This window comes from Neodiprion virginianus, chromosome 1, assembly GCF_021901495.1.
Source record: "Neodiprion virginianus isolate iyNeoVirg1 chromosome 1, iyNeoVirg1.1, whole genome shotgun sequence".
Lineage (NCBI taxonomy): Eukaryota > Metazoa > Arthropoda > Insecta > Hymenoptera > Diprionidae > Neodiprion > Neodiprion virginianus.
The window spans coordinates 14,194,999-14,218,070 of NC_060877.1; the positions used below are offsets into that span (position 1 = coordinate 14,194,999).

The 23,072-nt window shown below is 35.5% G+C and overlaps 1 protein-coding gene and 1 long non-coding RNA gene across 8 annotated transcripts in view; both read right to left on the bottom strand.

Moving 5' to 3' along the window:
- Positions 1–16,432, bottom strand: part of LOC124299090 (MAGE-like protein 2) — a 219,027-nt gene extending 202,595 nt beyond the window's left edge. The window contains exons 1-3 of one of the 5 annotated variants that reach the window (XM_046752220.1): positions 15,517–16,432; positions 14,900–15,011; positions 14,323–14,452 (exon numbers count right to left, since the gene is read on the bottom strand). In XM_046752220.1, the coding sequence (XP_046608176.1) occupies positions 14,323–14,452; positions 14,900–14,986 (217 nt within the window). In that variant the 5' untranslated portion in view covers positions 14,987–15,011; positions 15,517–16,432. The other 4 variants (XM_046752141.1, XM_046752398.1, XM_046752309.1 and 1 more) reach the window with 4 other exon arrangements.
- A 4,094-nt stretch (positions 16,433–20,526) lies between these two features.
- LOC124300232 (uncharacterized) lies at positions 20,527–21,864 on the bottom strand. Of its 3 annotated transcripts, XR_006907193.1 has the most exons (5): positions 21,801–21,864; positions 21,546–21,627; positions 21,087–21,329; positions 20,844–21,019; positions 20,527–20,640 (listed from the first exon to the last, which is right to left on the bottom strand). It is a non-coding gene; the product is annotated as an uncharacterized LOC124300232 (long non-coding RNA). The 3 variants fall into 3 exon arrangements; XR_006907187.1 differs by lacking the exon at positions 21,801–21,864 and having other exon boundaries at positions 21,546–21,697; XR_006907191.1 differs by lacking the exon at positions 21,801–21,864 and having other exon boundaries at positions 20,533–20,640; positions 20,892–21,019; positions 21,546–21,697.
- Between the last annotated feature and the right edge of the window lie 1,208 nt (positions 21,865–23,072).

The following is a 23,072-nucleotide window of genomic DNA, read 5'->3' on the forward strand; positions in this document are numbered from 1 at the left end:
AATTGGACACGATACAGGAAAGGGTTCATACCAACCGACAATAAATTCTGGTAGCAGTTGCTCATGAATTTGTTCATCCGCTTTTCGGTCAACTCGGTGATAAAATACAGCACCGCGTATGGCGGTGGAGTGGGGGAATCTCGGCCGGCACGCGCTCGCGCTCAAACTGAATTCGCGCGTTCAAATTCCACAAACTTTGAATATTTCCCTCTGGTTCATCATCGCTCTCGTCACTTAATTCATCTTTGATCTCGTCCTTAAATTCTATTTGACTATCATTGCTGCTGTCATCAGATGGATGAACCAGAGGTGCCAATAAAACAAACTCGAGCGAACAGCGTAGAATACGTAGACTTGTAAATATTGATTGTAAAGAATTGTATGTTTAAGAAAACATTGTTAATATTTAAGTAAAAATGTCTGTAGCTATTATTTAGTACATTAAATTTAAAAATATTGTAACATTCGTGAAATGAAGAAAAAAACGTGTCTGAATGTGTTTGATGTTTTTCCAACGTTTTTTATGTTTTATTCTGATATTATTTGTAACGTATTCTCATAATAAATAGGCCATTGTAACTTATAAAAACGTTTCATAATTATTTCAGACCTTATTTTGTCCTTATTTTATATTATGTCCCTTATTTTGTCGATTTTTTTCCAAAACGAAGAGACGCGTACTGCAATGACAATGTTTTTTTAGCAGATCTTTTTTTTTGTGAGTTCTGTAATCAAGGCATATGACGTCAATATAATTTAATTCAGTTGAAATAAAAAAATGAATAAACTAACGGTAAAAAAAGAAAATAAAAAAATTTACATAAACAAATTTCGAACGGAAGATAATTTTTAAAAATTTTTTTTATAACAAATTCTTGATCAGCGGAAAAAGTTAGTCGGGTTGAAAAAAGGAAAGAATCCGATATGTTAATTTGTTCGGGAGATATTCAAAGTTTGTGGAATTTGAACGCGCGAATTCAGTTTGAGCGCGAGCGCGTGCCGGCCGAGATTCCCCCACTCCACCGCCATACGCGGTGCTGTATTTTATCACCGAGTTGACCGAAAAGCGGATGAACAAATTCATGAGCAACTGCTACCAGAATTTATTGTCGGTTGGTATGAACCCTTTCCTGTATCGTGTCCAATTTTTAGCCCTCTATGTTTAAAACCGGCGGTGCAATAATTAATGAAAAAAAAAAAAAAAATTATCTCCCTCCCTAATTGACTTTTGGCAAATTTTTTTTTTTTTTGTAAATTCGTCAAAAAATAACAGCTTTCGAGTGAGACTAATCGTAGCCCTGTAACGTGAAAATTGGCTATGAAATTCCATTTGTTTATGGCTGAAAAACATACCCTCTTTTTGGAGCCATTTTTCACCAACTTAATAATAAAAAATCATTTCGCCCCTAAATGTACATGATGATAGGATCCTTCTCGATTAAAAATCCGCTAATTAAATTGCTGTACGACGCTCTCCGGCTCTGCAAATTCCTTGCAAAAAAAGTCGGTTTTTTCATAACAAATAGCTTTTCACACAAACTGTTTATCCGATGGAGCCCCGGTTTTGCGAGCTTCTTGAGCGCCTTAAGAGACATATTTTCCCAGATTCCTAAAGCCATACATGCATTATTGGACTCATAATTAGTTAATTATGAAATGGCCATTTCAGCCGGTTTTTATTTTTTTACAAGAGAACTGATTGACCGATTTTAATTTTCCAAAAACGAAATTGTTCGTCTTTCTAAGACCTACCATAAGTTATTGTACTTTTTTCTGTACAATTAATAGTTTAGGAGATCCTAGTAGAAAACCTGTTTTTCAAAACTTTAAACGCGTGTAAAAAAATTAGAAACTCAAATTTTTGGTTGGAAAGTAGTAGGCGTTCATGTGGGCTATAATCGTTGCCAGAATCCGCAGGTCTCATCCTTTCTGCACGCCGTGACATGAAAAAATACCCGTTTCCTGGACTATTACATAAACTTTCGAGGTTAAGACCATTTCTACATCAAGGGGGTAATATCGTGATGACTTGAGTTATGTATATTTCCCCTGTTATTTGAAATTTCACTTATCCGAGGCACGCTCTCCCCATATTACCTCGGATAACAGAAGTTCTACTGTATCTGAAACCAAAATCCATATCCTTGGTATGACTGAATCGATAACGAAACATTCATTTACATAGCTAATAAGAAATTCAATTCAGACTTCATTGAAAGGTACAAGAATTTCCCTAACATGCACCACGCAACTGCTACGAGTTTTCGACTGAAAATTTCAATATTTGAACAATAACGCATTCGTCTCCGACAGAGCATTAAATAGTACTTTATGCAACAAGTAACGAAAACCAGGGAAAGGTGATAAGTCTGTGCACGAGCATGAGTCGGAAGCGAGCCGGAGACCAGTGCGAAGCTCGCACGCAAATTACCTTTTGCCGGTTTCGTCACTAATTGCATACAATATTTGTCATTATGAATGCATCGAAAACGAGGTTTGATGCCCGTAACACGTACCTCATACCAGATGGCCTACAGCGTCAGCTGTGTATCAGACCTAGGCTCACTCGGATTGCATCGAGTGCGCATGTGCACCGGTGCACAGTGCTTTGTGTGAGCGTGCAAAGTGGCGCACAACACTTTATGCGACAAAGAGGGCGTGAGTAGCGGTGCACGGCGCTTTATATGATGTAGGCTACGCAACATAGCTCTAAGCGGTCATTCAGGCACGTGTTGCAGTCATCAAAAATTGAGTTTTGGACGCATCTGTGATAAAAAGTACTATTTTTTACGTTCGTTCTAGCTTCTTCTCAGCAATTCAAACCTACGGGCACAAATAAATTTGAAACAGAACTCAATGCAATTAGTCTTGTTTCGCGAAACTGTGCTGTTACTTTTACCTGAAATACACAGAATTACTCAATTGTTAATATGCAATCACGATGGGCTTTCTAAATGTGAAGGATAACAATTATATACATTTCATTTCGTTAGAGGGTTGTCGCCGTTATGTTATTTTTTTTTCTATTTCCCGTTCGTATCATACAATTTTCAGAAGGGGGTGACCGACATCATTATCATGTAAAACAAACGAGTTTTTCGACATTTTTGTTCAGCATTACATGTAAAATCGCGCTATCAGCAGCATCTTCATATCCATGATGCTTCGTAGACTCTGATGATAGTCAAAATAAGTGACACTTCACTCGGTTGATAAGTACTCTGACTATATCATGCTCTGAAAGTCAGGAAATTTCTGTGTTCACACATCATTGCGTGGAAACGTGGAAACGTGGAAAAGTTAACCCCGTCTTATTATAATATAACATCGAGCAGATGAGGCAAACACACATTTTTTTCTAACAACAAGGTTCTTCAATCAAGAACTGTTGAAGGCACAGATGGAACAATTAGATTCCATATAAAAGATTTTGGATTCGAAAAGAAATCCAGAAAAAGAAATGCATAAAAATTGCTGTCTTTCCTATTGTGTTCCTAAATGTGTTGCTGTTGTAAATTTTTTGATAGCTCAATTGGATGCCGAGAAACGTATCCTGAAAAAAGTGACAAATTTTGTTGACGGCTTTGCGAGAAAAAAATTATTAAAAATTGTAAACGCTCAATTTCGACTATATCTTTTCATTTATCGAGTTTGAAGAAAAAAGTTTCAGACAAAAGTTGTAGATCTCGTCGTTTTATACAAAATTGGTCGTACGTAAAAATCACGTACTGTTGTTGGTTTAGCGGTAAATGGCAACGGATGAAAAACTCGATTCTGTTTTATTGCATACAAGTTGGCGAATTATCAACGTAAATTATTCAAATCCATCATAAAATGTAGAACCATCTTTCCTCCAGAGAAGCGTGCAAAGTTTGCCCGGCTATGTCATATAGTTTAGCAACAATGTTTTTTCTCCCGAAATCCGCCCTTCCTCCACAGTTTCCTCCCAAATGACCTGACAGAGTGCAAATAAATCGTGGCGGTATTTTTTACTACTCTCTTTCAGGATCTGATAAGAACAATCCAATTTTCTTTAAAAAAAAGTACTTTTTTCGCGGAAATATAATTTTTGCTTATAAACAAATGGTAATAACTTTATCGATTTTTGAGTTATCGAAATATTCTTTGAAGATCTGATAAGTCTTTTTGAGATGCTAATTTTGGAAAAAAATGTATTACCCATTACTGACTCATACTCTGTATATAGATATTCTCAGAAGACTATGCGATAATACGCGTGCCTGGAAAAAGAGGGGCGTCCTTAAGGCCTCTCGGTGCATCCAGTACTGGGTGCATCAGTTCCGAGCAAGACTCCACGTCCGACAGTCGTTCGTGAGTTCATATAGTGTTATTATATGCATTATTTGTTTGTTCTGCAGCACCTTGTAACTTCTGCTGTAATCTTGCAGATAAGTGTGAAAATAGTTAGCCAATGAAAATAATCATACATGCCAGACAACATAGTGCTTTGGTATAATGTAAGTAACCATAACATAAATGCATTGCAGAACGCGTGCAAGCCAGTAAACTGCGATTGCAGTATATCAAGAAATTGTTCTATATTTTGGAATCTCTGGACATCGATCATTTTGGTGAGTGGAAATATTTGTTTGTTTGATATGGTCTTAGTCGAAATAATATAGTACCGTGAATATGTATAGAAAATAAAAAAACTTTTACAATTATGTCTCACAGATTGCCGCCAACTACTCCATAATTTCTGGACATCTGTGTTAATACGGCAGCTGCCAAATGTTAAAAATGGCTACAGACATTTGTTTAATCTGTGAAAAGCTGTTCGAGGAAGATGAAAAAATAAGGACCGCACAGAAGAAAGGCATTGAAAAACTAATCGACGCCAGCCGTGAAAGAGCAGACAGAAAGTATTATAAGTATAAGCTAAAGGACAAAAAATGTGCTACCATCCATGAGCTGGTTCACGTCACTTCACTAAAAAAAAACCGTCAAGTCACGGATCTTTGCGCCATTCTAAATATCCGTAGTTCTATGTAAAAAAAAAATACCACTTCAAGAATTTTGAAATTTTTTCAAGTAGGAGTCAAGGCGGCGCGGCGTTAGAACTATGTGAATTTTTGTAAACCACTGTTGCACCGCTATGTTTGAAAATTCCTATCTCCGAAAGTATTCATCGGAGCGGACTGATCCTGCAATCATTCTGTTCATAAAAGAATGCGCATCAACAGAAAAAAAATTTATTTTGACAAAAAATTTTTCAATTTTATTTAGCGTTTTTTTTTTTTGATTTTTCTGCCATTTCCGCAGGATTATCAACAATTCATGGAGATAATTTTTTTCAGATACCTGTACCTTCCCCTTCGATCCTAAAAAACAAATCTATGGAAAGAATACCTGGGCCGGAGAAAAAAAAAACGTCTCGTCGCACGCCGATCCACGTCAGCGCTACTCCCGCAAGCTCACTGTGTTGCGTATAGTGGAGTTAAATTTCATTTTTACAACACCTGCTCTGGAAGTTGACTTTTTGAGCGCTGTATGTCATCTCCGAAATACACAATAATCTCATACTTGACTATATGTATGTGTTTCATAAACGCACATGTTCGGTTAAGTGTCAGATAACTGCACAGATTCCACCTAAATTATACTACTATAGAAATATAACCACACGAGTACAGTCTGTATTAAACTCACTCTATCTTTTTCACTTTACTAGAAACTACTCAAACGTCATCTGATGCGGCTATAGTAATCCAAGTTTTATCGTTCATGTAACTACTCAAACGCCATCTGATGCCGTTATAGTAACTTAAGTTTTAAAATTATTATATTCCTCTCAAATTCGACTTCCAGATCAGTTTCTGTAAAAAATATTGTATCTACGTGTGGGATAAGTAGCAAATTGACAGTCGTGATTACGACATTCGCTGTAAGGTTTATGAGACATTCGTATGACGACTTGTGTGGTTGTCGCAACTCGCCTGACGGCTCGTAGCGACATCTACTACACTCGTCTTCATACGAATGTCCCATAAACCTTACGCTCATGTCACAACAACACGACTGTCCGATTATTTGCTACTTATCCCACATGTAGCATAAATAACTATTGATGCTCTTCTACTTATCCGGGCTATCCATTCTACGAAAATAGTTATTCAACCACCTTAGCCCTTCCGTATCCGTCTACTGGTCATCCTCGTGGTAGAATTTTATCGAAGTGAACAGGTCAGTCGCATAACATCAGGTCAAAGAAGCTGCGTAAGGGGCCATACTTAAATTACGTAACAAACGTAAGGGAGGGGAGGGGTCAGACTCGATTGTTACACTTTGTTACGATACGGGGGAGGGGGTCTTTTGATGCTTGTACGTAATTTTTTGAATTAAATGTAAAATTTTTTGATAATTAATAAAAAAATTCAAACTGAATTCCCGCGCCAGATTCTGTTATAGCCAAACCTTTAACATTTTGAAACTAGCGCGCTGCGGTAGCTCTTGGCATTAGATCACTCAACTTACAGTATAAATTTATAAGGTCGATAAAGAAGTAGATTTATAAGTTTATAACCTATGATACTTGGTGATCTATAAACATTCAATACATATTGATTTAACTTATACGAAAGTAATAATTTTATTTGCATAATGGATTATGATCTCAATAAAGTATATCAAAGATTATTTGATGCATACAAAAAAAGCCATCGGGAGATATCTACACAGCAAGCTCAAATTAACCTGAATCAAATTTGGAAAGAGTTAAAAGAGTCTTGCAAAACAAAACTCGAAATTGCTGAAAAAGCAGAAGCAAAGATTAAAGAGTACACCTCTTTGTTGATTTTTTTATTTGATTCCGGAAAATTACGTACAATTTGGGACGGGGGGAGGGGGGGTTGACATTTTGTTATGATCTGATACACAGGGGGGGGTAGGGGTTGAAAAGTTCTTCAAATTCCGTTACGTAATTTAAGTACGGCCCCTAACCGTTGAAAGAAATGGTGAGAAAATATCGGTTCGGAAGCATCTGATGTTCAAAAAAAAATCGGTTTTTCTAAATTTGCAGAGTTGCGCCCGAAAGAATGTATTTTAGCAGGACCGAGTGGCACACATACCGTGTGTGTTTGTACCTATCACCAGAATTCAAACCTGATGATTATGGGTGCAAATATTAGTGATTTAGTTAAGAAAGGAGCTGTGAATTTTCCGACCTACCAGCATTGTTTAGCTCAAATCGTTTGAAATCCATCACAGCTACAGTGTCATTTAGAAGCATGCTCGAATTGTCCTGGTGTAAATATCATCGAAGCATCGTTGCAAGAAGCCTTTGCGAATAATTTCATCAACGATGTTACTTATAAACAGTGGATATCAGTGGATCGAACGTCTTTGGAGACATTCACCAAAAAGTCCGAGGATTTTATAGATAACTTTTGTGATCAATAGTCAAAATTGGTTGCACATGATTTCATTGTGAAGCAGCAAAGTAGTTACTGGCAGAAGATGAAAGACAGCTTGGAAGTTGGTGAATTTTTAGCAATATGCGATTTCGTTGAGAATTATGTATTTCTTGTACAAGATTCCGCGCAAGGGTTTCACTGGAGTAATAACACCGGCCCACAAAAAAAAAGTGGTCTGTACATTTGAACAGACCCACCTACCTTCATGTATTTTGACGCGCTGAATCCGAATCTGAGATCCGTTTGGCCCGTACACCCTCAAAATTTTGAGAAAAATGCAAAAAAACCGTAAAAAACGGTAAAAAACTGCAGTTTTGGTGATCAAAAAATCTTCTAAACATAAATCATACAAGTTTTACATGTGATTCGATCCGCTGAGTATAAATCTGAAGTTTATTTTGCCTGTAGGCCCTTAAAAATATAAATACATTGCAAAACATCCCTGAAAATTGCTATAAATTGTATTTACAGTAATAAAAAAATTGATTAAACATAATTAAATTTATTTCTCACATATTGTGATGCACTAAATCCAAATAAAAAATCTGTTAATGTGAATCAGTCAGAAATTTACCAAAAATCGTTCAAAAAAGTACAGAAAGATAAGATAAGGAACGAGCTTTATCGATATCAGGGGAAGTGGAATGTCAATATGATGGCAGATTTTTGCTGGACGCTGAAGAGAGAAGTAACGAAGGACAATAAAAAATGGAAGAGAAACCCGTTGCGTAGGTCATTTGAAGACAAAAGAGTTCGACACAAACGAAGAACAGCTTGAAATCGATAAAACTCGTTCATTACCTTATCTTTCTATGCTTTTTTAAACGATTCTTGGTAAATTTCTGACTGATTCACATTAACTGATTTTTTATTTGGATTTAGTGCATCACAATATGTGAGAAATAAATTTAATAATGTTTAATCAATTTTTTTATTACTGTAAATAAAATTTATAGCAATTTTTAGGTATTTTTTGCAATTTATTTATATTTTTAAGGGCCTACAGGCAAAATAAACTTCAGATTTATACTCAGCAGATCGAATCACATGTAAAACTTATATGATTTATATTTAGAATTTTTTTTTATCACCAAAACTGCGTTTTTTCCATTTTTTACGGTTTTTTGCACTTTTCTCAAAATTTTGAGGGTGTACGGACCAAACGGATCTCAGATTCGGATTCAGCGCGTCAAAATACATAGAGTTAGGTGGTTCTGTTCAAATGTACAGACCACTTTTTTTTTGTGGGCCGGTGTAATCAAGCAACTATTCATCCAATCGTGGTTTCCTATAAAAGTTACGGTGACGACCATTTGAGACATTTTGTTTTTGTGATAATTTCCGAGCATCTGAAACATAATACAGTTGCGGTTTATTTATTTCAAAAAAAGTTAATCAGCTTTATGAGAGAGAAGTTTCAAAATTCGATTCCTATAGAAAAAATAATTTACTTCTCCGATGGAGCAGCTTCCCAATATAAGAACAAAAAGGATTTCATAAACATAACGCATCACTTTGAAGACTTTCAATGCCAAGCCGAATGGCATTTTTTTGCTACATCACATGGAAAAGAGCCATGTGATGGTGTTGGTGGAACTGTTAACAGATTAGCTTCACGTACGAGTTTACAACTGATTGGCAAATTATAATTGGGCATGTTCTTATTTTCGGAGCATATCTTTTGCGTACTGTAAGTCTGCAGAACATCAAGCGGAAGAATCTATTTTACAAAATCGATTCGATAAAGCGTTGACAGTTCGTGGCACTCTGAAATTACACGCGGTCATTCCAGTATCTCATAAACTCGTCAAAACAAAATTATTTTCCGCAACAGAAAAATTTGATTCGACGAAAATTATGAATCAATTTCGAATAGAGGTGTCCTCCTATGCGTCATTCTGCGAATCATCGCTAAAAATATCGGCCCTTTTCAGAGCCACCAAAATATTACAAAAGATCCATCAGTCACATAGCACAAACAGAGTGAAATAGAATCAAACCCAATTCCAACACAGGTGTGTATAACTCCGAGAAAGGATGACCAGTAGACGGAGACGGAAGGACTAAGGTAGCTGAATAACTATTTTTGTAGAATGGATAGCCCGGGTAAGTAGAAGAGCATCAAATGAAATTTAACTCCACTATACGCAACACAGCGATGACGCACGACGCGACATTTCCTTTTTTCTCCGGCCCAGGTATTCTCGCCATAGATTTTTTTTAGGATTGAAGAGGAAGGATATGGGTATCTGATAAAATTATCTTTATGAATTGTTGTTAGTCCCGCGGAAATAGCAGCGAAATAAAAAAAACCGGTAAAAAACAACTGAAAAAGATTTTTTTTTTCCATGTCAAATTTTTTTTCTCGAAGCGCATTCTTTTACGAACAGATTGATAGTAGGATCAGTCCGCTCCGATAAATACTTTCGGAGATATGAATTTTCAAACATAGCGATGCAACAATGCTTTACAAAAACTCACATAGTTCTAACTCCGCTAATTTTGAAAAAATTTCAAAATCCTTGAAATGGCAATTTTTTTTACATAAAACTACGGATATTTTGAATGACGCAAAGATGCGTGACTTGACGGTTTTTATTTAGTGAAATGACGTGACCCGCTCCCTGGATGAAATATGTTATCTGTCGTAGGTACGTCCATCCCAATAACATTCAAGCGTACGAAAATCGAACAACTGTGGAAGTCGGAAGCACGTCTACGCGCGCTTCTTCGATCAATTTCGAGTTTGATAAAAACTGTCTGCATTGTGATAAAGATACGTCTGACAAATTTGTAAAAAATCAGGCTAAACTGAAAAATGCATCAAAGCGACAAGCAGTGAGCAATGTTACTACAGAAAAAATGCACAATAATATTTGTCGCCGAGCCGGTGAACTTTCGGATAAATTGGGCCGTGAATTTTTGAACCGTGTTGCTTCAGTAACGAGTTTGATTGCTGCACAAGCTCGTTACTACGCTGTTTGCAATCCGCGTTTCTTTGAAAAACGTTACAAGTTAGATTCTGAGTAATCATCGGAAGACATTCCGAATGTTATTGAACTGATCGAAAGATTCATTACACATCATGTGGATGAAACTAATTTTTTTTAAAGCAAATTATCAATGGATACCAGGGTGAAACTCCGAATAACCAATGGGTGGAAAAGCAATTGCACGACAGGCTTGGTAACGATATTCTAATTACGTTGAACAAGGGTTCGGAACCGATAATTTATTTACGGGAGACTTGTAACCGAATTTTAGTAAAAAACTTTGAAGACTCGTAGAACGAAGAGTAGGATCGCATGAAAATAGTAACAGCAGTCGCAAAGATTATAACAGAAGACATCCGTACTCAAGAATACGAGAAAGAAACTTATCCATCTCCGAAAGCAGTTTTAAACGACGTTGAAAAAGTAATTCCTAATTCATTGCGGATGTTCCTAGACAACGTAGTTTTAAGTGAGAAACCGGGAACACAAGCAGCAAATAAATTCCTATCACCAAGGGATACAGACTGGCCTTTGGAGACCCCTAGTACTACGCGAAAAACAAAAAAATGCGCCACGAAGGGTCCACAAAAATCCAAAAAACGTAAACTATAGTACATGAACTTATTTTATAAGATTTTGGTTAAATAGATTTTAATACATATATTTTAATAAATATATTATAATGAATAATGTATTGTAATAAATAATATATTATTAACGAATTGAAATTTATTGATCACCCCTTCCTTGTAATAATATTAAATCACTCATAGCCACTTTGACACTGAGATGGGCGAACAAACGTTTGTAATCTGCAGAAGTAATGATCACAGATCATTTTGGATAGCATAATCGGATTGGTGAGAAGAAAACTGGCCCGAATTGAAAAAAAAAGTTTGTAGGACCATTATTAACGGACCACGCGGCGTGTTCAAACAGTCGTTGCAATGAAATTAATTTACAGGAGGGATGTGAGATAAATTGTGCATCATATCCGAATGTCTCAGGAACACGTACGGTTATGATTTGTCCGAAAATGTTGCTTACATCAATAACAATGAATTATTAGGTGAACATGTCTGTATCTCCGGTTCTAATGGAGATTAAGGAATGATTTTTTTTTCAAAATAGCGTTTCAAATAGACTTATCAAATCATTAAAGAATATTTCAATAACTCAAAAATTGACAAAGTTATTAGCATTTGTTTATAAGCATAATTTTACTTCCGCGAAAAACGTGCTTTTTTTGAAAGAAAATTGGATTTTTCATATCAGATCCTGAGAGAGGGTAGTAAAAATTACCACCACGATTTATTTGCACTCTGTCAGGTCATCTGGGAGTATACTGTGGAGGAAGGGCGGATTTCGGGAGAAAAATCATTATTGCTAAACTATTTGACATAGCCGGGCAAACTTTGCGCGCTTCTCTGGAGGAAAGATGGTTCTACATTTTATGATGGATTTGAATAATGTGCGTTAATAATTCGCCGTTGAGGCAAAATAATAAAGCGCAATGAAGAGGTGGATTCTGGACCCAGATCTAATTCCAGTCTTACCATTAGCAACATGTACAGGAGCATTGGTAGAGTAAATTTTTTTTTATCAATTAAGAGTCTGAAAAATAAATTCAAAAAATGCAAAGTTTCGGAGTTATATGAAAACAATTTCTTTTGTTCAAAAGCATTTTTCCTTAAAACTATTATAGATATTTCGACGTTTCCTATTTTTAAATAAAAGGTCTTTTAAGGCACTATAAAAATAGGCCTAAAACTTAATCGCAACTTTACCAAAACGCTAAGTAAATTAAGGTATAAAAATAATTATGCTGCTTAAAAACCAATGTTTCAATGGTATACATCCTCACGCAATAAAAGGATTTCCGGATTTTCGGATTCTACAGAAAAAAATCACTTGAGGAACTGTAATTAAAACTTTTTTCTCTGAGGGTGAAAGTTGTGACAATTCGGAGTCTTCGATTTTTCAAAATTTCTATTGGGATTCAGTCTACTTAGTCGTAAAGCTCATGAGTATTTTTTCGAATAGTTATTTTATGTTTATATTGCTATTGGCATGAAAACTACTTTCTCCGCAAAACGCTAGTACAGAAATCCATATCCGAATCCATATTCTTGACTTCTACTTTTAAATCCTGTTCATAGACTTCTCCATTTCAAATTTCGTTGCCAGGGTAAATTATAATTATTGCAATATAAGACTAGCAATCTATGGTTCTATGGCCCACTGTATAGTTGCATCGTGATCCTTTAATAGCTTCTCTTTCTTGGCCTCCTGCAACATCATAACAGATGAAATTCAGATCAGAACTTTGAAATACATCTTTCAGAAAAATCACTTCATCTTGTACTTTCACACTCTTTTATTGACGATATCATTCTGCCAAAATGTACCAAAATTGTTTAATCGTTCCGTTCTGATTCTGCACATCAAGCGCATTTACATCTGGTATAATATCATGGACCAAGAAGCTGTTAAAAGATTGCGCTGCTATTTTTCAATGGACCATATAACAATAGCTAGCTGTTCTCATACTGTAGTAATTATATAAGCTATTAGACGTAAATACTCATGAGCCTTCCCTACCAGATTTAAAACCAGAGGAATTTGGAAAAATTCAAATTCGAAACTATCACCACTTTTAACCATGATGGAAAATAGGTTTGATCACAGTTTCTTATTCAATTTTTCTATAGGATCGGAAAATAAAAAAATTGCCTTATTTTGTGAAGATTTGAACTTATGAATTATTAATTTTTGAGATGCATAATTTTTCTTCCTTTTTTTCCTGTATCACGCAACATAACATACTGTTAACTGATAACATCATTGCCTTTGTCATAAAGTGATTCTGGCGAAAGTTATCGGTTACACATCATTGCAATATCTTAAAAATATCATTGTGAATCAATTGAAAACGTGCGAAAATCTCATCCGGATGGCATTTTGTATAAATGACCACATTGTCCGGATAAAGCAAGTATATGGGGCATTTCACAAAGAACCGACCAAGCCAAACTGATGGGGTCGGGAATTTAAGTAATATATTTCTTTTCTAAAAAGTCTTCAGTACGGAAATATACTCCTACAGGGATTTTTAAGTGCTGCCTTCGTTTGGACAGAATCACTCTCGGTCAATTTAAAAAGTTTCATATTCAAGGCTATTAAAAACTTAGCCTTGAATATTTTTTTTCTAAAAGGTCTTGAGTATGGAAATATACTCCTAAAGTGATTTTTTAATTGCTGCCTTTATTTGGACAGAATCACTCTCGGTCAATTTAAAAAGTTTCATATTCAAGGCTATTAGAAACTTAGCCTTGAATATGAAACTTTTCAAATTGACCAAGAGTGATTCTGTCCAAATAAAGGCAGCAATTAAAAAATCACTTTAGGAGTATATTTCCATACTCAAGACCTTTTAGAAAAAAAATATATTACTTAAATTCCCGACCCCATCGGTTTAGCTTGGTCGGTTCTTTGTGAAATGCTCCATATGTAGTGGTATAAGCGTGTACACAAGTAAAATTCATCAGAGAAGGCATAGTTGCCGAAACATTTCGATATATTGAAAGTTGGATATCATGTAAACTATTTCAGCCGGATAATGGCTATAAAAGCGCACAGTGCTATATTTTAAAATTTGTTCACAAAACTGTTCTTTAACGTGGGGGCCTTTGAAAAAACGGAAAAATTTTGATCCTACTATTATTCAATATCTATACTAACTTCAAGTATTGGTAAAGTTTACTCACAACTACAATATTACTATAGTTTATAGAGTTTAGCTGTAATAGTATTGAAAGAATTGCCCTCTTTCACTTAGCCCTTGTTCTATCCATGCCTTCAATAATGGCTTTTTAATGAAAATAGTTACTTCATACCAGAAAAGGAATTAATTTCTTCTTGAACATAGCCTTTTGTGAGTAGCGTTCGAGCACTTGGCGGAGCTTCGTTAATTTCAAACTCAGTTGTGTACATTTCCTGGCCCTTAAAACCACCATTTGCTGAAATCTGTATGGAAAAATGTTGTTTAAAACCGTCAAAATGAAGCCGAGCATCACCATTATAATATGATTCAACGATTATTACTTATTCTTATCTAATCTAAGTATAACTCAAAGTAAATAAAGATTAATCACATGATACAAATTATTAGAGTTAAGTTGGAACTCCGGTGAAATTTCCACAATATTGAGTTTTTAGTCGTTTCAAAAACGAAATACTCGACACTATGGAAATTTCACCAGATTCCCTTTGTAACATCACAATACACTGACAACAAAAATATTATTTTACAAATTAAGCATATTTTAGAAGCATACGAATACGCGATATATCAGTATGTTTTGCTTTATTATGATTTACTAAATGTGAAGCAGTCCTGAAGTTATGAAATTATGATTTTTCCAACAACAAGATTATTGTCACTCGGAAACTTGTTTCAGAACAATTTCTCACCTTGTTTGAAAAGTCAGAGCTACGAATCTTCTCTTTAGCCATTACCACTGAATCTACACCTGCAGTAGCATATGCAGCAGCTGTCATTTCAGGGAAACTATTTAGCCCACATCTAGGGTAAATAAATGAGAAACACAATCATTAGTATCAACACTCACTGAATACTTTCCTTAATCTAATAAAAGAATGATAATTTCTGAATGTCAAATTTATAGCTTCAATGTAGTAATGTGTATGAAATAAAATGAGCAAATGTAAGCATTGAGAGTTCACGTAATAACCAAAAAGTGAGCATAAAATGTTATTAGATTGGTAATTTATTTATTATCAATTTGCGTTATCGCCCATACTTTCAATAGTTGAACTGCTGCATTACAGTCACGTATTTCAACTTCATCAGGCTATTCGAAATAAAGTGGCATTTCAAGAATAAGAGGGTACCTTTCTTAATTAAATACTCAGTTCCTAAAACCGTATGGAAACGTCATTTGTCGAGAAAGAATAATTTTTTGTCAAAGCTTATGTGATTACTGCAAACATGTGTTAGTATCGAAAAACTTGTATTAGATGTTGCATAATAATAGTGCCAATGAATTTAAATATTTGTATACAATTACTGAATGTCACATGCCGTGTAAGATTCGAGGCAGCAACAGATGCCAAAACACCCGGGTTTATTTTGCCAGGGACAGTTGAATAGCGAAATCTTTTCCAAATAAATCTAAAAACCAAAACACTGTATCTTGCACGTTTTATTTATAACCTTACTTCAGTCTGGTATGGCAATTTAAATCTTGATGCATAAGAATTCAGAATGTTGTGAAGCAAAGACTTGACACTGTCACAAAACATGAGCTATGAGCAGTCTTACATACAAGTCTGGGAACTTGTATGGTTGGGGTGACTCAAATAATGTGACAAAGCGTAGTACTCATTTCCGTCACGTGGAACAGTGCAGCCTTGGGGTACCCACTATAGGGGTAAGCCAATCAAGATAGAATGGGAAGAGTTGATAGAGGTTTCTCCGTGGTTTTCTCTTTGCTTTGAACAGATATGCTATGATAGAACGTGAACAACATTTTTAATCAATCAAAAATAAGTGCAATGCTCATTGAAACCTAAAATTTCTCTTTACGAACGAAATACGCGATTATTTATCAAGAGTCGCGGTAGCGACTCGAGATAAGTACATTTTATCGACAGCCCGCGACACTCTTACTCCGCACAACTTGCTTATACACAGGACTATATCTATATACAAAAATTTATTTTCCTCATAACCAACGAATTATAGTCTCGAAAAAAATCCACCAGTGTATATTTTTTATTTTTATTTCTCTTTCGATTGAGACTATAACGAAGGCTGTGGCTATAAGAATATCGCCGATACAGCTTTATAAAAGGATCGACTTCGTTTCCTTCATTATTATAGAATTTCGTCGTCATCGCACACTTTTTATTATTATGATTATTTACGCATGGAAGTCGCCATGACACCCGGCAACGAGACTGAAGTCAGCTGCACTCCGTCGATGCTGCAGAGTTCTTTTAGTGCTACACCAACATGATGATCATAAATATGATCTGGTGGATAATACAGATCACACGTTCTCTGTTGTTTGCGTGTGTGCGGTGCTGGTAGGTGAGTTAGAACGTAGTGCGCGGGCATACCCACACGGCAAAACGCTTGGCTCACGGACGCACGCACACCACACACCGTCGGCCACGAGCGGCTAACCCCAACGTTCCAGCACACACTGGGTGGATCAGGTGTTAATATGGGGCATTCTATACAAATTCAACATATCCATTCGTTATCGTATGATATAATAATTTATATGAAACATTATATCAATACGATAACGAATGAACATGAAATGTTTGGGCCTGCGGATTTTGTACGTAGGCTTGTAGTGAGTAAAATAATGAGCGGAATGAAAAGAAATATATGAATGAAGATTCAGTAGGGAAAATTTAAGAGAGCCTCATTCTATATAATACAAACGAATTTTGTTTTTTTTTAATTGTTATTCATTCCTTTCCATTATCCAAGCAATAAATTGTTGGGGCAAAAATTTGTTCAACGGATCTCTAGTAATTTCTTTTATTTCATATGAAATGAATTCATTGATTTTTCAAAATACGTATGAATTTTTTTTTTAGAATTTCCGGCGATTTTGAATATTAAAAAAAGCAATACTTTGCAAAAAATCGTGAAATAAAGCCCAAAAACACTAAAAATGGTGTCAAAAACTGGAGACAAGTACATTTACGTAAGTAACTTTATCTATATCCCCGCAAAAAAAAGTGTATAATGAAACTCTAAAAATACACAAAAAAATTATGTACAAAAATTTGAATCAAGTCCGCTGTCATATAATAAAGTATATATAGTCTTCTACGTATCCTTTGCAAAAAGTTGTGAAATAAATTCATAACATCTGAAGCATGTGAAGCATGCCAAGCACATGTGGTTTGCTGATTTAACGTCATTAATTTTTTCAATCATATAGTAATTATTGAGCTAAGGTACTTCGATTCAAAAACACAAACATCTTATTCGATGTAAAAAATGTAACCAAAAAAATAAAAAGTACTAAGAGAGTTCAGCTTTTTCCCTAAACCATAAAATAATAGATATAAACTGTATAACAGAAAATGAAATGAAATAAAAATTAAAATTGTAAAATTAAAATTAATTAAAAAAAAGAAGTTAGTACAAAACAAAACAAAAACAGAAAAAAGTACTTGGCGCAACTGTTAGTTTATACATTAATTTATAAACTTCACTTCATATTAAGGCAGTCGTGTGAAGTACTTTTTTTTGTTTTTGTTTTGTTTTGTTATAATTTCTTTTTTTTTTAATTAATTTTAATTTTACAATTTTTATTTTTATTTCATTTTATTTTCTATCATACATTTTATAACTATCATTTCATGCTTTAGAGAAAAAGCTGAACTCTCTTAGTACTTTTTATTTTTTTGATTACATTTTTTACATTTTTTACATCGAATAAGATGTTTGCGTTTTTGAATTGAAACACATCAGCTCAGTAATTACTATATGATTGAAAAAATGAATGACGTTAAATCAGCAAACCACATGTGCTTAGCGACACATGCTTCAGATGTTATCAATTTATTTCACAACTTTTTGCAAAGGATATGTAAAAGACTATATATACTTTATTATATGAGAGCGGACTTGATTCAAATTTTTGTACACAATTTTTTTGTGTATTTTTAGAGTTTCATTATACATTTTTTTTTCGTGGGGATATAGATAAATCTACTTACGTAAATGTACTTGTCTCCAGTTTTTTACACCATTTTTGGTGTTTATTTGATATACCAGGACAATCACTCGCAACTTGAAAATAAGCTGCGCATGCACCAAATAATTCAATCTCATTGATCGGCGAAATCTTCCCGCAGCGATATTCTTGACTGCGATGCAGGAGACCAACGTATACGCCTCTTGGATATCATGGCGAAACGACGGCAACGCTATCTGTCGGTTAACGGCGGCAACTCGAGGACGTTGTTTTCATACCAGTAAACATATGATTCACATAGGTATATTGAAACTGCGCGACGCATCTCCGTAAGCGGACTAACAACGTTCGATGAAACAAAACGCGTTTCAACACGCTCGATATGCGCCTTTGCATGACCACGATTCTCACAACGATACATGGTTACTCACGGCTGTACGGTGGCAGCGAGCAACAATGTATCTTCCGCGCCAACGTTCGGATAATTGAGCGTTCGGATAAACTAAGTCATCGTTCGGATAATTGAGGGTTCGGATAATCGAGGTTCTACTGTATTAATTTCTTGTATCGCCGACAAGTCGGTAACGTTGTAACTCGGTAAGTACGCGCAAGCTAAGTTTGGACTTGGGATTGCCATTACGAAGACTGTGTTACTCGAAAGGTTATTTTGCAACCAACATTATGTCGTGATCGGTAAGCATCTGATGAGCCCCCTGACACTCAACATTGCTCGTATACTAAAAAAATTGTACGCGTTTTGTCCCCGTTTTTTAGTTCCTCTACGTGACGCTAGTAGACTTCTGACACACTCGCTGCCCTCGCTGACCGCGCGCAAGCTCGTCAGACAACTACTAGCGCCACTAGTAATGGAGATTAGCGGCAGAATCGAGGGACATTTTGCGAACCACTTTTAGCAGCTTGTGTCAGGGGGCTGCCTCTGATGTTCTGCAATAACTTCGCAACCTTGCCATTGGAACACCTTAGAGGGCGCATGTGCGCGACGATTTTCGGTTGTCACACCAAAGCCCATAAGGGTAACTGTCTTCATATTCGTCAGTCAACGGTTGAGGTTATGTTGTCATTAGTACGTGCGCGTGCGCATGCGCTCTAGGCTTACTATGACTTGCCGTGACCTTAACTGGCAGAATGCGCAGCCTTGTACGAAAATTGGTCCTCTATGGAGCACACCTTACTCCTTATACCATACAATACCTTAGTACGATAGCGCAGCTAATAGACAAACGGGAAACACAGTTTGGTCACACGGATGATGACTCAACCACTTAAAGTTAACCGATTTCCCAGACCTGTACTTAAGACCGTGAACATGAGCCGAATAAAGTTCCTGACAGTGCAATTTACTCCACTCTTCAGCTAGCAGCAGGAGCGAAATCCGAGAAAAATCGCACTCAGCACGTACTAAATGCAGCTATGAAAATCCACTCAAATATAATAATAGTAGAACGACGGACCTTTAACATCCGACCGGAACGCTCGTATATGTTGTTCTTTCATTATGTTCCGATATTTATCTCCCAGTGCTGCCAACAATATTTTTATGTCTTTTGCACTGCCAAGTTTTTGGAGGTAATGCAGATCTCTCATGTGGAGTCATACAGAACCCTACCTGGAGAACACATCACTGATATATATATATATACACTGGATTGGATATTACCGTATACTCTACGTGTAAGCTCGTGCGTCCAATTGAACAATTTAATTTCCGCCATCTTGTACAGAAAGTTGTCACAAAATGCGCGCTAGATTTGAACTGCGTAATATATGCTATTTAGGTCTAACGATATATTCGTCACACAAAAAAGTTTTTGACGAGTAAAATAATGTTTGATACATTAAATGAAGAACAAATCATTTTTTCGAAGGTATGTTATTATTTACAATTATATGATGTGAAAGATCATTAAATAATATGACGAAAAACTTGTATTTAAGCGTGATTTTTCTTCATGTTCAAAAGAAGTCCTCAATTCTAAGAAGTTTCCGTCCATTATCCTCTATCCTATGGTGGGCTGAATTCCATACGGATTATTCAAAAATTTTTATAACACTAATTCAACCGTTAGGGAATCCATTTACCATCCATTGATCATCAAAGTGGAGCTTAAGACATGTGAAAAAAGTTTTGAATTAAATTATATCGAATTGGGTGAGTAAAAACTTTATTCAAAAATATGGAGAATAAAACATTCCTTGCAAACGTTAAGGCATTTTTATAGAGTTGCGTGCGATAAACCACAACCGTAATATAATTAGTAGTATCAATCCACAATCCATTCACATGAAGAAAAAGTTACAAGCACAATCAAAAGAAAATAAAAAAGATGTACATATCTGAGCATGCAAATCAGGTACAAATGTGTAGGTGATCATGTAATTTGGTTACATTCACTGTGGTGGGCCGATCGGATTCATCCTGAAATTCGGTCTGCTGCAAGTTTTCACCTACAGATAAGTTACTAATAAATAACGACAATGGAAATACACAGAAATGTGTCACACACGATTTTTCTGTAACAGAGCACTTTATAATCTGTAGGTAATTAACCGCTTTGACGGCATTGACGCAATAGTGCATCACATCAACGTGTCTTTATGCACACTGAGTTTTCTCTGCCCTAATAGGGATTAATAGTTTCAGATCTCACCAAATAACGTTGGCATACTGCCTTTTCGTAAAGTTATATAGTTTTTACTTTTCTTCTGAAAGCAAGAGAGTTCAAAGTGGTCGGAACACAGAAAGCTATCACTTGATGGAGACCACGGTCCAATGTTTATATTTGCAATCCATTGCTTCATAATATCAGGTTCATCCAATGGGAACCTACATAACAAGCAAAGTTTAAATTTATTAATTCACACGTTATGTTGCATTGAGTAACGGTACTTACTTGAAGAATGAATAGCCACGTCCATATTCCTTTAATCGGTGACAAGATGAACACTCTGATTTTGGGTTGTCAAATATAGTTGGTACACTGTTCTTTTTCGATGTAATTAGGAATCCTGTCCTATCAAAGCAGTCATTTGTAAAATGAGCTAAACACAATGTGCTATTTCGGTTTGGCTTCCAGTCCTTCCTCTTCATTTCTTCTAACCAATGCTGAACGCGCAACACATCTTTCACGGGAAATCTACATATCGAATTATAATTTAATCCCTGAGTCAATAATACCCGAGTTTTCAATTTCAATTATAATAAGATCGGTTCATAATTCAAATATTGTGAATTTTTACTGACAAGATTCGTACGTTATAATACTCGTTAAATATAATTAGTAAATACTTCGTATGCTGACATAACCTCTGCAAGTTATCATTTGCAGAACGCTTGAGCGTTGTATCCTCACTTGTGAAATGATCGCCCACGATATTTTGATTGCTTTGTTTTGCAAAAAACGCAGGTACTCTTTGTTACCTCAATAATTGTTACTGTAATTTTCCGTCGCAATCGATTATATACACATACATATATCACGTATATATATATATATATATATATATATATATATATATATATATATATATATATATATATATATATATATATATATATATATATATATATATATCTGAAGTGATAAGAATCTGTACAAAATGGCTACCGTTCAATTGGCGTGACGGCACCACGCTTAATCCAATCCAGTGTACATATATATCAGTGGAACACATATAAGAGCAAAGATCACGGGCGAACATGCGACGAAGATATTGTACACTAGTTTTAATTCCTAGAATAAGGGGGAAGGTGCGCAGAGTAGTTTGACAAAGAATTAAAGAGGGGGATCGTTTTACGCAGTTACCTATTCCTATAAAAACGGATACCGATTATCGGATCATACTCTTGGTTTATACCACTATATTAGTTAACTTGTCCTCTGTACAATTTCGTGGTAAGATCCTTTTGCCTTTTGCATTGAAACTTTTCCTACGAAGTTACTCCGTCTAAATTCCAGCGAGCTCCCCGTTACATTATGTTATATCAATTCAAAATCTAACACTAGTAACCCCGTTGTTTGTGACTTGAAATCTGAACTGTAAAATAAATTCAAGTTCATAAAAATATCCAAATATATCCAAATCCGTCATTCCGTTAAACCCTCTCACCAATCTGTGTTGCGTTCATCATATTCAGATCACTTTCTAAAGGTAAGCCAATTTAAATCTATTATTTAACAATTACTCCTTCCTCCTCCTTCCTCGGTTGGTTTGATTAGAGCTATAGAATAACCGTTGCCCGCTGTATTTCAATATTTTATCGGTATATGGTGACCACTGAAATAGAGATATTTTCTGGAACGCTTAGGGTGCTATTTCATGAGCAGTAAAAAGCAGCAGTGGATTAGTAACTTACTAGTTTTCACTAGCATCAGTCTGGTAATTTTACGCAGTAGCAGCGCTGCTCATGAAGGGTATGTTCCGATATACACTGCGAGCACTGCAAGGTGTGACGTCAATTTAGTATACTGCGAAGCCGTTCCTTTATAGTTAGCTATACTGGTTACTGCTTCAAACGGAACGCAGTACAGTATACTGTGATCGACATTTTTTAGCGTTGCTTTCATTTCATACATAATATTTGTTTCACACTGCAATAAACACAATTTATTCAAATTTTCCATTTTTGTTTTTAAGGTAGTACCGTGATAAATCACTTTTCTTACAATATCTTTCAATTTTTGAATACACATAATTTGAAGTGTCCTTTATACATAGGAATTTTTATTAATAGTCCTTGCGGTACTAAATTTTGAAATATTAGCAATCGAAAGTCGTACATTTAACATGTATTCCCTATCCCGACCGTAGTTAGAGTGAGCATTTTATTTAATAACAGCCATATTTTTCTTAGGATTGTTTTCAAAAACTGAGAATTA